General features: G+C 39.8%; 1 protein-coding gene across 2 annotated transcripts in view; it reads left to right on the top strand.

Annotated features, from left to right (window-relative positions):
- LOC109872036 (nuclear receptor-binding protein 2) overlaps positions 1-16,136 on the top strand; it is a 63,169-nt gene extending 47,033 nt beyond the window's left edge. For both annotated transcript variants that reach the window (XM_031806456.1, XM_020463119.2), the window contains 8 exons: positions 1,335-1,467; positions 4,576-4,678; positions 4,790-4,840; positions 7,772-7,901; positions 8,291-8,344; positions 9,195-9,258; positions 9,884-9,939; positions 10,220-16,136. In XM_031806456.1, the coding sequence (XP_031662316.1) occupies positions 1,335-1,467; positions 4,576-4,678; positions 4,790-4,840; positions 7,772-7,901; positions 8,291-8,344; positions 9,195-9,258; positions 9,884-9,939; positions 10,220-10,309 (681 nt within the window). In that variant the 3' untranslated portion in view covers positions 10,310-16,136. The remainder of the gene's footprint in view (positions 1-1,334; positions 1,468-4,575; positions 4,679-4,789; positions 4,841-7,771; positions 7,902-8,290; positions 8,345-9,194; positions 9,259-9,883; positions 9,940-10,219) is intronic.

The raw sequence follows: 16,136 nt of genomic DNA, 5'->3' as shown, positions 1-16,136 counted from the left end.
TTGTCAGGTCTCTCCAGAGATGTTAGATCCTTTTCAAGTCCAGACTCTGGCTGGGCCACTCAAGGACATTCAGAGACTTGTCCTGAAGCCACTCCTGCGTTGTCTTGGCTGTGTGCTTAGGGTCGTTGTCCTGTTAGACTGGGGTGAAGGATCACCTTCCCAGGTCCTGAGTGCTCTGGAGCAGGTTTTCAATAAGGATTTCTCTGTACTTCGCTCCGTTCATCTTTCCCTCGATCCTGACTAGTCTCCCAGTCCCTGCCACTGAAAAAGCATGACGCTGCCACCACCATGCTTCACCGTTGGGATGGTGCCAGGTTTCCTCCAGACATGACGCTGCCACCACCATGCTTCACCGTTGGGATGGTGCCAGGTTTCCTCCAGACATGACACTTGGCATTCAGGCCAAAGAGTATATCTTGGTTTCATCCGACCAGAGAATCTTGTTTCTCATGGTCAGCGAGTATTTAGGTGCCTTTTGGCAAACTCCAAGCTGGCTGTGATGTGCCATTTTTTACTGAGGAGTGGCTTCTGTCTGGCCACTCTACCATAAAGGCCTGATTTGGTGGAGTGTTGCAGAGATGGTTGTCCTTCTGGAAGATTCTCCCATCTCCACAGAGGAATTCTGCAGCTTTGTCAGAGTGACCATCGGGTTCTTGGTCACCTCCCTGACCAAGGCCCTTCTCCCCCGATTGCTCCGTTTGGCCGGACGCCCAGCTCTGGGAAGAGTCTTGGTGGTTCTAAACTTCCATTTAAGAATGATGGAGGCTACTGTGTTCTTGGATCTTCAATGCTGCAGAAATGTTTTGGTACCCTTCCCCAGACCTATGCCTTGACACAATCCTGTCTCGGAGCTCTACAGACAACTGCTTCGACCTCATGGCTTGGTTTTTGCGCTGACATGCACTGTCAGGTGTGTGCCTTTCCAAATCGTGTCCAATCCATTGAGTTTACAACAGGTGGACTCCAATCAAGTTGTCGAAACATCTCATGGATGCTCAATAGAAACAGAATGCACATGAGCTCAATTTTGAGTCTCTGAGCAAAGGGTTTGAATACTTATGTAAAGGTATTTTTAGTTTTTATAAATGTGATTTTTTTTTAACACCTGTTTTTGCTTTGTCATTATGGGGTATTGTGTGTAGATTGATGAGGGGAAAACGTTTATTCAATCAATTTTAGAATAAGGCTGTAACTTAGCAAAATGTAGAAAAAGTGAAAGGGTCTGAATACTTTTCCGAATGCACTGTGTATTTGAAAATCACCACGTTCCACCCAATTCCACCCATGGTAGCAGTAACTCTCCGTGCACCTCCCTTTTCCCTCGTCTGTTACAGGAGTTCACCCAGTCGTGTGTACGCATGGACGCCAAGAAGAGACCCACGGCCCATGACCTGCTGTTTCACAGGGTCCTGTTTGAGGTGCACTCTCTTAAGCTGCTGGCTGCCCACTGCTTTATCAACTATCAGTGTGAGTAATGTCACGTCAGAGGTACATTTAGATTCTTGACACAATTGGTCAGAAAACATCCCCTTTTTTGCCATTTGACCGATCTACCACCAGGTCAAAAAATGTGAACACGAACCCTCCAAGATCCCCCCCCCCCCCCCCCGGAATAAAAAATTACATAAAAATACACTTAATTCCATTCCCCACCCCCAAGAACCCCCCCACCAAGAGAATGAACTAAAGAGAAAAAAGGAAAAGACAGAAGAAAACAGCTAGTGTCCCACCTGGCCAACATCCAGTGAGATTGCAGAGCGCCAAATTCAAATACAGAAATACTCATTATAAAAATTCTGAAAAGATACAACTCTTTTCCATAGGTTTAAAGATTAACTTCTTGTGAATCAAACTAAATAGAGATAAAATTAATCACTTACCTTTAATCTTCATATGGTTGCACTCAGAAGATTAATTTATTCAATAAATGTTCCTTTTGTTCGATAAAGTGTCTCTTTATATCCGAAAACAGGCAGACAAAAAAATCAAAATTGTATCTGTAAAGTTCATAGAAACATGTCAAACGATGTTTATATTCAATCCTCAGGTTGTTTTTAGCCTAAATAATCTATAATATTTCAACCGGACAATAACGTCGTCAATATAAAAGGTAGACAAGAAAGGCACTCTCTCGGTCGTGCACATGAAAAAGCTCTGTGACACGTCAGGGTCCACTCATCCAGACTGGTCTTACTCCCTCATTTTTCAGAACACAACCCTGAAACAATTTCTAAAGACTTGACATCTAGTGGAAGGCATAGGAACTGCAATTTGAGTCCTAAGTCAATGGATAGATACTGTAATGGCATTGAATAGAAAACTACAACAACAACAAAAATCCTACTTCCTGAATGGATTTTCTCAGTTTTTCGCCTGCCAAATCAGTTCTGTTATACTCAGACATTATTGTAACAGTTTTGGAAACTTTAGTGTTTTCTATCAAAATCTACGAATTAAATGCATATCCTATCTTCTGGGCCTGAGTAGAAGGCAGTTACATTTGGGCACGCTTTTCATCCAAAAATCCAAATGCTTTCCCCTACCCTAGAGAAGTTAAAGAAACGTCTCGTTAATCCAACCACTGTGTCCGATTTCAAAAAGGCTTTTCGGCGAAAGCAGAACATATCATTATGTTAGGTCAGCAACTAGTCACAGAAAGCATACAGTCATTTTCCAACCAAAGAGAGCTGTCACAAAAAGCAGAAATATAGATCAAATGAATCACTAAGCTTTGATATTCTTCATCAGATGACACTCCCGGCACAACATGTTACACAATACATGTATGTTTTGTTCGATAAAGTTCATATTTATATCCAAACCTCAGTTTACAACCTCAGTTTACATATGGCTTTGCCTCCAAAACATCCCGTGAATTTGCACAGAGCCACATCAATTTACAGAATGTCAATGTCATTGGACGAATCCTGGACCATATTCCAGTCTGTGCTAGCAAAACAGTCCTGTAGCTTAGCATGGTGCTTCCTGCTTTAATTCTTGCTTGTAAGCAGGAATCAGTGTGCGGCCTTTTAGTGCCAGCATCTGTCTGTGGTGGTATGTAGACAGCTACGAAAATACTGATAGTGTGGTCTACAGCTTATCATGAGATACTCTACCTCAGGCGAGCAAAACCTTGAGACTTCCTTAGATATCGTGCACCAGCTGTTTACATATATGCATAAGCCTCCCCCTGTCTTACCAGACGCTGCTGTTCTATGCACACAGCGTATAACCAGCCAGCTGTATGTTGATGATGTCGTCGTTCAGCCACGACTCTGTGAAGCACAAGATATTAGTTTTTATTAGTAGTTTAACCTCGTAGGTCGGCGATTTTTCTTTTTCTTTTCCAATGATTGCATGAAAGCTAGTAGAACGGAAGGCAGTGGGGGTTTATTTGATTCGCCTACAAATTTTCAGAAGGACTCCTCTTTTTTCCCCCCTCTTATCTTCATGCAAATGACGGATTTGGGCCTGTTCCCAGGAAAGCAGTATGTCGTTCACGTCAGGCTCGTCAGACTCATTAAAGAAAGAAAAAAAAAAAGCTTCTGCCAGTTCATGGTGATTGCTATTCAGATGTCCAGAAGTTATTTTCGGTCATAAGAGACGGTAGCAGCAACATTATGTACAGAATAAGTTACAAACAACGCAAAAAAAAAACACATTTGGTTAGGAGCATGTAAAATGTCAGCCATCTCTGGCGCCATGATAGCTATATATGTGTAACAATAGCTAGCTATGAAAATGACTGATTTAGTTGAGAGAATAACGCATGTTCATGTAGCTATCTTGGTATTTTAACTGTAGACTCTTACCGGTGTATGGATTATGATGATTCACAGCAGACACACTTTCAAAATAATCCTTCCCACTCAGCTTCAACCAGTCCAAAGTGCTTTAGCCACAGAAGACAAAGCTGTGTCGATACCAGCAGCAGTATTCAGGACAAAACTGGTATTGAAAGCTGTAGCTACACTTTGCATGTTGTCCATGATGAAAATATGAGTAAATCCTATGGATCGTTCAAATATCTACGGTAACAGAGAGCATGAAGTGCCATTTGACAGAGAAGACTTGGGTGACAGAACGGACCCTCTTGTGAATGTCCCAGCCCACTCATTATCTCAACCATTCATGATGGCAAGATTTTGTCTAAACAGCTTTGTGATTTCCCATTTGATTTATATTCACAGATTACATATGAGTTTGTTATTACGGCACATAAATTGACATGCTCAAAAAAGCCACTTTGCTAAAAAAAAAGAAAGAAAGAAAAAATGTTCAAATGCCTCTCCTGTGAAGTAGTGACGTCTATCGTACACCCAGCTTTCTGAAACGGTTCACAAATACATTGGGAATCTGGATATTTTTGTCAAAAACAATATTTTAGGTTTTTGTTACTTAGTCCACTGTGAATACAATCCCATATTATTTATTTTATTTTTCAGGTTAGGAGTCCAATATCGCTTTGACACTGTCATGTTAAAGTTGAAGTTCTCTTCTAGAGGTCAATCCAATAAAATAATCTCCATATTAATCACATAACGGTAGTCTTAAATGCATTCCCTCTTTTAACAGATCAGCTTCATGATAACTGCCTTGAAGAGAAGACCAGAACTTTCGACCCCAGTGGTGTGATGGCTGAGATCAAGCATGGGGACCGGCCCGGGGTGGAGATCAAGTAAGGATGGAGAAAAACCCGTCCCCAGGCAGAGACCCCAAGGTCTGTTTGATTGAGGTGATTTGTTGATGTTATTACTCATGCTGTCCCATTTCTCATCGTTTCCTAAAGGTACTCGAATGTTTCGCCGCTAGAACTGGACAAATTTCTGGAGGACGTAAAGTAAGTGTGGGCGTTGGAGGACAGAAAGATTGGATTTAATTTATTTGATCATTAAAAGTAGAAGGCTGCTCCAGCCTGAGATTACATTACATAAAGTACCAGTCAAAGGTTTGGACACCTACTCATTCAAGGATGTTTCTTTATTTTTACTGCCTAGAGTGTGCAAAGCTGTCATCAAGGCAAAGGGTGGCTACTTTGAAGAATCTCAAATATATTTAGATTTGTTTAACACTTTTTTGGTTACTACATGATTCCATATGTGTTATTTCATAGTGTTGATGTCTTCACTATTATTCTACAATGTAGAAAACTGTAAAAATAAAGAAATACCCTGGAATGAGTATGTGTTCTAACCTTTGATTGGTACTATATACAGTTGAAGTCAGAAGTTTACATACACTTAGATTGGAGTCATTAAAACTTGTTTTTCATCCACACCACACGTTTCTTGTTAACAAACTATAGTTTTGGCAAGTCGGTTAGGACATCTACTTTGTGCATGACACAAGTTATTTTTCCAACAATTGTTTACTGACAGATTATTTCACTGTATCACAATTCCAGTGGGTCAGAAGTCTACACACACTAAGTTGACTGTGCCTTTAAACCGCTTGGAACATTTCAGAAACTGATGTCATGGCTTTGACATAATTTGAGTAATTTGGAGGTGTACCTGTGGATGTATTTCAAGGCCTACCTTCAAACTCACTGCCTCTTTGCTTGACATCATGGGAAAATCAAAAGATATCAGCCAAGACCTTAGAAAGATCTCAAAGTCTTCATCCTTGGGAGTAATTTCCAAACACCTGAAGGTACCACGTTCATCTGTACAAACAATAATATGCAAGTATAAACACCATGGGACCACGCAGCCGTCATACCGCTCAGGAAGGAGATGTGTTCTGTCTCCTAGAGATGAACGTACTTTGGTGTAAAAAGTGCAAATCAATCCCAGAACAACAGCAAAGGACCTTGTGAAGATGCTAGAGGAAACGGGTACAAAAGTATCTATATCCACAGTAAAACAAGTCCTATATTGACATAACCTGAAAGGCCGCTCAGAAAGGCCGCTCAGCAAGGAAGAAGCCACTTCTCCAAAACTGTCATAAAAAAGCCAGACTACAGTTTGCAACTGCACATGGAGACAAAGATTGTACTTTTTTGGGAAATGTCCTCTGGTCTGATGAAACAAAAATTGAAGTGTTTGGAGGAAAAAGGGGGAGGCTTGCAAGCTGAAGAACACCATCCCATCCGTGAAGCAGGGTTGTGGCAGCATCATGTTGTGGGGGGGTTTTGCTGCAGGAGGGACTGGTGCACATCACAAAATAGATGGCATCACGAGGAGGGGAAATTATGTGGATATATTGAAGCAACATCTTAAGTCAGGAAGTCAAAAGCTTGGTCACAAAGGAATCTTAAATGGACAATGTCCCCAAGCATACTTCCAAAGTTGTGGCAAAATGGCTTAAGGACAACAAAGTCAAGGTATTGGAGTGGCCATCAGAAAGCCCTGACCTCAATCCCATAGAATATGTGTGGGCAGAAAAGTGTGTGCGAGCAAGGAGGCCTACAAACCTGACTGTTACCCTAGCTCTGTCAGGAGGAATGGGTCAAAATTCACCCAACTTATTGTGGGAAGCTTGTGGAAGGCTACCCAAAACATTTGACCCAAGTTAAACAATTTAAAGGATACACTCAATTAGAATTAGGTAGCATATGTAAACTTCTGACCCACTGGGAATGTGATGAAAGGAATAAAAGCTGAAATAAATCATTCTCTCTACTATTATTCTGACATTTCACATTCTTAAAATAAAGTGGTGATCCTAACTGACCTAAGACAGGACATTTTTACTAGGATTAAATGTCAGGAATTGTGAAACTGAGTTTAAATGCATTTGGTTAAGGTGTATGTAAACTTCTGACTTCAACTGTACATACATACATACATACATACATACATACATACATACATACATACATACATACATACATACATACATACATACATACATACATACATACATACATACATACATACATACATACATACTAAATTATCAAGGATATAAACCTTGATCAGGAAGGAGGGATGCAATATAAAGGGGGGGGGGGAAACTGTGTACTGAAACCTTGGTTGATTACGGTAAGATATTTTTGTCTAATTTCTGTTGGTCTGCTCATCATCAAATGTTATGGGTGTGCATCTGCAGCTCCTATATCTGGTATAAACAAATCAAATTACCTACGATTGGATCCAGATCGGACCTTGGCAGCTTGCGCCCACAACTGGCATTCAATTGTGTCCTCTATCCATCTCTTGTCTGCTTTGTAATTGGATGCTTATACACACATTTATGTTGTGTTTTATTAGTTGGCCGCTATTTTATTTATTGTTGCACTTATTCCACGCCACTTGCCAGCCGTTATTGTAAATAAGAATCTGTTAACTGACTCGCCTGGTTAAATTAAATATGATCTACATAGTAAACCTCTTTTTAATCCTAAATTTGTTTGACTTTCCGGTTGATGTTAGAACCGTCCGGTGCTATGATGGCCGCCACATATGTTTATAACTATCACTTCTCCTTAGTAGCTCTGACTTTGCCGATCGCTGCTTAGAGGAAAAATGTACTTACTGTGACATGTGGTTGTCTCACCTAGCTGTCTTAAGATGAACGCACTAACTGTAAGTTGCTCTGGATAAGAGCGTCTGACAAATGACTAAAATGTTAATGTAAAAAAAAATCTATTTACTCAACTCGATTAAGACTAAGATTTTCCAAGGGACTATTGTCCCTTCCCCCTTTTTCATACTGACTGTGGCATTTAGTCAGTATTTAAAGTAAAGACTGTACATCACATGATTTAACTCACTTAGTCTGTTTTTCAATTGATTGGATTGGCTCTTTCTTACTGTGTACTCACTAGGAATGGGATCTATCCCTTGATGAACTTCCAGCGGGGCCTCACCATGCCCCGGACCTTGTCCATCTTCCAGGAGCGCATGGAGACAGTGAAGACTCCCAGCCCGGAGCCCCAGGAGATGGAGACCAGAAAGGTAACTTATACGAGGGGTTCCATGCAGACCAGTAGTCAGAAGGTTGCTGGTTCAAATCCCGGGCCAGTCAACAAAAAAAAAAGTGTTTTATAGCATATGTACTGTATATGAACCATACCGGCAACACCCAACCAACATGTTGGGGTAAACAATTATCAACTATACAGTCTCTTTAACTGGCAACCGGAAGGTTCCTGGTTTTAGATACCAGACGGTACTATCTTCTGCCGCTGTGCTCTTAAGTATGACACTTAGGCACTAAAATTAACCTTCTTTTTGTCTGCTTTCAATTTCAAGGTGGGGCCCTATGGTCAGGAAACATGTGTTGGAAATCAGTTGAGCAGAATTTTTTCTCTCTCTCTCTCTGTGTCATGCTTGAAACTGTACAGGTTGTCCAAATGCATTGTAACTTGGAGTTCACTGAGGAAGGCACCAGAAGTCATGTGAGTTTTTGTTCATTTTCATCTACATCAACTTACATTTTAAAAGGAACCAAGAATTGTTGCTGGAATGTAAAAGTGTGAGCTTTATTAACTACAGGCAACAAATAATTGCACAATAAAACATCTTGGTTTGTGTGGTTAGTGCCGCAGCCAATTCCTCCTTTGGCCGCCTTTCCTTCCAGTCCTCTGCTGCCGATGACTGGAACAAACTGCAAAAATCGCTGGAGACTCATATCTCCCTCACTAGCTTTAAGCACCAGCTGTCAGTGCAGCTCACAGATCATTGCACCTGTACATAGCCCATCTGTAAATAGCCCATCCAACTACCTCATCCCCATACTGTATTTATTTATCTTGCTCGTTTGCACCCCAGTATCATTACTTGCACATTCAGCTTCTGCACATCTATCACTCCAGTGTTTAATTGGTATATTGTAATTACTTTGCCAACATGGCCTATTTATTGCCTTACCTCCCTTATCTTACCTCATTTGCATTGTCTACTGTATTATTGACTATGTTTGTTTATTCCAATCTGTAACTTTGTGTTGTATGTGTCGAACTGCTATGCTTTATCTTGGCCAGGTCGCAGTTTTAAATGAGAACATGTTCTCAACTAGCCTACCTGGTTAAATAAAGGTGAAATAAAAACAAATGTAATAAATCAAAGCCCCCGGCACTTACGTACAGTATGCACGAGAGTTGGGGTTGGTTCAAATCTGACCCAGTGCACACACTCGCACCTCTCCATTTTATAATAGCTAATAAAAACCAATTTGAATTATTATTTTTTATTATACAAGGAGTTGTAAAATACATTTGAATTGAATTGTCTGTTATCTGTCTGCAGCTCTCTCTCCTCCTGAAGATGGACGACAAGCTCCAACGGCAGCTGAACTGTGACGTTCTGCCTAGTGAGTCAATCCAACGTTCAACAACGTTATTGTAACGTTACTTTTTGACGTCGTATTAACCAAACAGGATGTACATTAATCTCCTGGTCCTATAGACTGGGTAGATTGGTTTCGGAGACATTTAAAAAAAATCAAAATAAAATATTAATTTATAAACAGCTTGTGACGTGGCACAGTTGGGGTTCATGTTCTTGACAAGGCAATGTGTTTCTATAGTAACGGCCACTAACTCATTGAATTAGCCTTCCCTCCCCCTCCACTGTAGATCAACAGATAAATTACCTAGTACCAGATACCAAGTTAACAACCACATGCCAATATACAGAGGGGCTGTTACAAATGCAGATATACAGCTCCATCTATTGGGTTATTCAGTTGATCGCATGCAGTTTTTAAAGGGGAAGTTCAGGATTTTATTTGAGGTTAGATGTTTCCTCAACCTGAAAGTAGTCTATGGGCCAGGAGTGGAATCGGTGGTTTGGTTTTATCTAAACAGCCACTACAAACTTCAGTAACTGCTAGCAAATAATCTATGGCAGTAATAGGGGCCCCTTTAACTGTAGGACTGGTTGAGGATCTTTATATGTTAAGGTTTTTGGTGGCTGTTTTGTGTTTTCCAATTTAGCTGACAGCTCCAAAGACCTGGCTAGTGAGCTGGTTCACTTCGCCTTCATCAGTGAGGTAAGAGGAGCAGAAGACACTGATTGATTAAATTAAACTCAACCCAGGCCAGCCTTAAATCTGTAGTATTTATACAGAAGTATTGTTTTTTTTCTGGTACTTACTTTGAAAAATGTGATAATTACCTGATACCAAATGGTGCCTAGTGGGACTTATTTGAATGAATCCCAAAGAATCAAACCTGTTTTAAATACCTGGTCATTGTACCTTTAAAATAAAGTGCAACTAAATATCGTCCCTTAATATATAACCCCTTATTTCTGGTCTCTTGTTTCTTCAGGAGGACTGTGAGAAGCTGGCGGGCTTTCTGGAAGACGCCCTGTGTAAGCATTGGGCCGGGCCGCCATTGGAGGAGTCTTCCCTGGCATAGTGATGATGTACCGACACATGCTGCTGACCCAAGGGGGATCTGGACCCTGGGAAAACTACAACAAGAAAGAGAATTTAGGGACAGAGGGGAAGGGGGGGGGGGGCAATTAGTGGGGGAACTTTAAGAGTGAACATTCCAGGACTAGGAAGTGCCAGATTTTTGTTTTTGTGAGGCTTGTAAGGGAAGAGAGCCAAGTCAGCGCTTCAATCTGTGTGGCAAATGTAAACATCAAGAAACGCTGTCTCAAAACAGAAGTGAGAAGCGATCTCTCTTTCTACTAAACAGAAGTGAGAAGCGATCTCTCTTTCTACTAAACAGAAGTGAGAAGCGATCTCCCTTTCTACTAAACAGAAGTGAGAAGCAATCTCTCTTTCTACTAAACAGAAGTGAGAAGCGATCTCTTTCTACTAAACAGAAGTGAGAAGCAATCTCTCTTTCTACTAAACAGAAGTGAGAAGCGATCTCTCTTTCTACTAAACAGAAGTGAGAAGCGATCTTTCTTTCTACTAAACAGAAGTGAGAAGAGATCTCTCTTTCTACTAAACAGAAGTGAGAAGCAATCTCTCTTTCTACTAAACAGAAGTGAGAAGCAATCTCTCTTTCTACTAAACAGAAGTGAGAAGCGATCTCTCTTTCTACTAAACAGAAGTGAGAAGCGATCTCTTTCTACTAAACAGAAGTGAGAAGCGATCTCTCTTTCTACTAAACAGAAGTGAGAAGCGATCTCCCTTTCTACTAAACAGAAGTGAGAAGCGATCTCTCTTTGTACTAAACAGAAGTGAGAAGCGATCTCTCTTTCTACTAAACAGAAGTGAGAAGCGATCTCTCTTTCTACTAAACAGAAGTGAGAAGCGATCTCTCTTTCTACTAAACAGAAGTGAGAAGCGATCTTTCTTTCTACTAAACAGAAGTGAGAAGCGATCTCTCTTTCTACTAAACAGAAGTGAGAAGCGATCTCTCTTTCTACTAAACAGAAGTGAGAAGCGATCTCTCTTTCTACTAAACAGAAGTGAGAAGCGATCTCTCTTTCTACTAAACAGAAGTGAGAAGCGATCTCTCTTTCTACTAAACAGAAGTGAGAAGCGATCTCTCTTTCTACTAAACAGAAGTGAGAAGCGATCTCGCTTTCTACTAAACAGAAGTGAGAAGCGATCTCTCTTTCTACTAAACAGAAGTGAGAAGCGATCTCTCTTTCTACTAAACAGAAGTGAGAAGCGATCTCTCTTTCTACTAAACAGAAGTGCCAACCAACTCAAGCCAGATAAGACTATGCTAGGAGAGCTACTATATTTGGCCACTTCAATGCCTCTGTCTCTCCGCACAGATGATGTCAATGGCCTTGTTTAGAATTATAGCAAGAGACAGTGGACAAAGTAAGCAATACGAGGAACATAAAGGTCTTCAATATTTACTGCTGCATTGAGGCCTTTTTGTCCATAATAACCTATTGGGCTCCATTTTACACACGCAGCACAGCCTTGGCAATGACCCATAAAGAAAACTAATCTAAAACTCTCACATGCAAGGTGAGGGTACAGACACATTGAGATTTTGTGTCCCAGGATTGAGACAATGGTTTTTCAATGTGGAGGTCATCCTCTGCTTGATGAATGATTGTCCAACGGAAGGGAAAAAAACTGCTAAATATGTTAAGTCTTCTACATATACAAGTCATCCGAAAAAAAGTAGGGCTGAGTTCAACTTATGACAAGAACGGACAATGATGTAGGTCATATAGAATTTTATCCGTGTTCATGCTTCTCTGTTAAGAGTTGAATATTTTCCTGGTATTTTACAAATCACTTTTCTCCCCGGTAAAATCATTTATAAAGCATATAAATATGCCTATGTCTGGATTTGAATAGACCGCTGAGCGAAAATTCAAGTCTGATGCGCCATATACATTAAAGACATTTAATGAGCCCAAGCCACCAAAACAAACACATGATTGTGCGGTTATCCAATACATATATGATATAGGCTACTGCAAATTAAGCACGACAGAAAAACATAAAATCCCATTGATGTAGTTAGTTTCATTTATTTACCCAACAGAGCATATAGCTAACTCCAGTAGGCTAATACTTCCTGAGTGTGAACTGTATAATATCGACTGGAATTACACACATCGATCAAACTGTGATAAAGCGAGGAGAGAACATGCGATTCCGGTGCAGCACATGCGTCTTGTAAAGTTACAAGTACAGGTTAGCGAAATAGTTTTTAATTTTGAAGTATAATGGGTCCTATTTGTATAATTTTAGTCGACTGACGCATATATACCTTTAAATAATATTTCCCCTAATGTTATTAGCATATTATATTTGTTTTTGCTTCCTTCCTTCCTCTCTTTCAACTGTTAAATGAAATACGTTTCGTTGTCCTTTATTCTCATAATTCTAAATGACATCCTTGAACAATATAGGACTCGAATTAGATGCAGAAGGCTTTCACTTCTCTTCACAAATATAGAATGGTCATGGGTCTGAATAAATAACTGCTATAGCCGACCGACATCGCGCGTTCGCTCTTTCAAATTAGTTATACTGGCTGCTGTATTTACCATTCAGCAAACAAGCGCTCCAGTCCCTCTTCAAATAGTCTATTGGTATAAGAAATGCTTAAAATGTCCAAGCTATTCTAGTCTAGCTTCTCCTGCATGGGACTCCAACAGCTAAGGAGCGTGTTTTTAAAGAGGCCAGCGGAGCACGGGTGTGTGCGTATTGCGCAAGATATATATATATATATATATATATATATAGATATAGAGATATATAGAGATATATATATATATATTGAATGCAATTTGAATGGAGTTAGAGCGAGAAGGACTGTGTGCTCGCACGTGCACAGATTTTAAAGCAAAGCTATTCGAGTGATGGGCTGTTTTTAAAACTGCAGCTGCAATAAAACAATTATCTTTACAATTTAAAAAATACAAGTGATCCCTAAAGCCAGATGTAAAGACATTCAGTCTTTATATTACTGTAGCATAGACTATGCTGCAGAAAATGCAGGCCTACCATCACAATATATTTTGTGTTTACCATGATGACATGCTAGGTCTACATACATTGTGAACTGCGGTCCATACTGATGTTCCCTGAGCGTTGATTCATCATCCAGATGCCGTAGAGAAGCCAGATTTTAGACATTGGGTATAATTTAAGTTCCATTCACGCCATGCTGTTCATAGAAATCATTTATTATAATTTTCCGGTTTCTCGCAGTTATTTATCCCGGGAAAAGGGTGTGGTTTTGGGCAGTGAATCTCAGTAACCGGGTTCCCGCCATTCAACCCTAGTCTCCGTGTGGCCATTCCCCTTATGCAAATCGTAACTTTTCGTTTGCGATGTCTGTGAGAAAGCACAGATTATTGAAACATCATTGAAGCACATAACACTAAAATGTGAAGCGCGTAATTCAATCTCGATGATTATTTTCCAAACGTTACCGAGGCTACGCTGCGTATGTCACCCTGGTATGTTTCAATGTTATAAGGCAACAAACAAGATGCACAAATTTAGAATGCATGTTGTATTGCTTAGTTACTTTCCAATCATGACCACTTCACCGCAAGCGTTATTAGTCTTTCATAGGTCACACTCTGACCATCACCGTTTCTGAGGAGACCGTGTCTGTGTTCCCAGCAGACAAAATTGACATGGAACAAGGATGGTTTTTAAGGTTGTTTTTGTTAAGGTTGTTTTTGTTAAGGTTTTTGCAAACTAAATCATGTGTTTATCTGGTTGTAACATAGCTTCTGACCAAATCACAACCAAAATATACGGTCTTTTCCATGACTTCTTTACCTTGTCATGAAAACATTTCTCGATTTCTCTTGCATTACCTGGTTGTAAAAGAGACCCGTTGGTTGTAATCTGGTTATAGGACATCTTCTCAACCAGAAAACTAGTTAACAACCAGAAAATGTTATAGACCATGAGCAAAATGTCCACTGGGTTGATACCATAAATCAAAACACTACTTCTGTGTTTGTGTCCGACCTAACACCTTTGCTCAATTGCAGGGAAAGTCTGGGTTAACGGCAGATCTTCCATACTAAATGTCAGACATGGAACCTGTGAAAGTAACTCAAATTTTAAACTGGAGACAATAGAATAATTTGCCAGCAATCCCTTACACAGTATGCTGCGTTTCTCTTTCTAAGAATGAAAACCCTATCAAGCTGAGAGGAAGACTTACCTCATAATTTGAATTCATACATTTTTCTGCCTCATTGATATGATCATCGTTCCTTTCCGATCTTAATATTTAGCTCTGTCCTTAATGTCTTTCAGTGGAAAGTCATAGACCTACAAGAGCTTCTGAATTAAATTCATTGTTGAGAAAATGTACCTTTTTTATTTTATATTTTTATTGTTTACTATGAATTGTAATTTTTCTTAAATCATAACTTGCAATATGCCTTTTCCATGTTGCTGTGTGTTTTTAGTCTGTATGAACAAATGTTACATGTATCCACATTGGAATATTCATTTTTTTGGGGGGGTGTTTTTGCATTTGTTGTAAGGTCAATCTTTTTAACTTGGTTTGATAGGCTACACTATGGAAATTTAGTTGCTAATTATTTACCTCAGATTTTTAGCTTGTTGACTTGTATGGTTCATTATACATGCATGACATACTATTAATCGATTTGAACTGCAATCAAGCCCAAGTGCCTCACTATACACTAGTGCAGCGTTTTCCCAAACTTTGTCCTTGGGACCCCAAAGGGTGCATGTTTTGGTTTTGCCCCCAACACTACACAGCTGACTCAAATAATCAAAGTTTGATGATTAGTTGAATCAGCTGTGTAATGCTAGGGGCCAAAAAAAAACTAAGCGCAACAACCCTTGGTGTCCCGAGGACCGAGTTTAGGGAAACCCAGAACTAGTGTTACACAAACCAACTTTTTAATGCAATTTTAGTTGCCATTGAGCTCCCTTACTGGGCCGTATGGAACATGCATGAGCCTCAATTTCCATTGTGTAAGCCAGCATTCATTTAGTACACTTCATACCATGAATTTGTAAAACATTGTGGGTTCTGTTCCGCTTGAAATATTATCAGATACGGCTTATGTTGTAATATCTACTTGATTATATTACCGTCCAGTTGATCAAAACCAATGTGCTGGCATGTTGTATGATGAATGTTAAACTCATTTGATCAGTAATCTTTGTTACTCCGTTGCCCATAACTGGTCGGTACTGTGCCTCCGTAGACCTATTTTTGGGGGTCAAGCATGTCCTGTCCACACTGTATACAGGAGTGGATGTCTTGAGTTGAATTGTACTTGAGCACGCTGCAATCGAGTCACTCTAACCCTGTTTATACCTGGTGCTAACATGCAGCCTTTTTCCTGCTCTTATCCCCACATTCTGATTCTGCCCAAATTTTTTTTTTGACAAGTGCAGATTAAAAAATATATATATATAATTTTAAAAAAATGCATTGTGATCTGATAGGTGTAAACAGACAAGATCAGGACGAAGGACACATGTTAACAGACAAGATCAGGACACATGTTAATGGCACGTGTAAACAGGTTCAAATAAGGTTCTCCTCATTTCAGCACCACCGTTGGATTTATGTCTACATTCCATATTGTAGACTGATCATTTTCTTGGTGAAATTTGGAGGGGTGAGGCTGTATCATCGATAATTGAAAAATAACTAAAAACAAATGAAAGGCCTAACACATCCTCTTCCTTTGTCTGTTTAGCTAAATTACAGCTCTCCTTGTATTGAGTTGCTTCTGCCTTGTTCTGTTTGTACAACTCATGTAAAATATTGTACAATAAAAAAAGTATTGAGTATA

Source organism: Oncorhynchus kisutch, linkage group LG27 (assembly GCF_002021735.2).
Source record: "Oncorhynchus kisutch isolate 150728-3 linkage group LG27, Okis_V2, whole genome shotgun sequence".
Lineage (NCBI taxonomy): Eukaryota > Metazoa > Chordata > Actinopteri > Salmoniformes > Salmonidae > Oncorhynchus > Oncorhynchus kisutch.
Note: the sequence above shows the minus strand (reverse complement) of the source record. Positions and strands in the feature narration are given on the sequence as shown.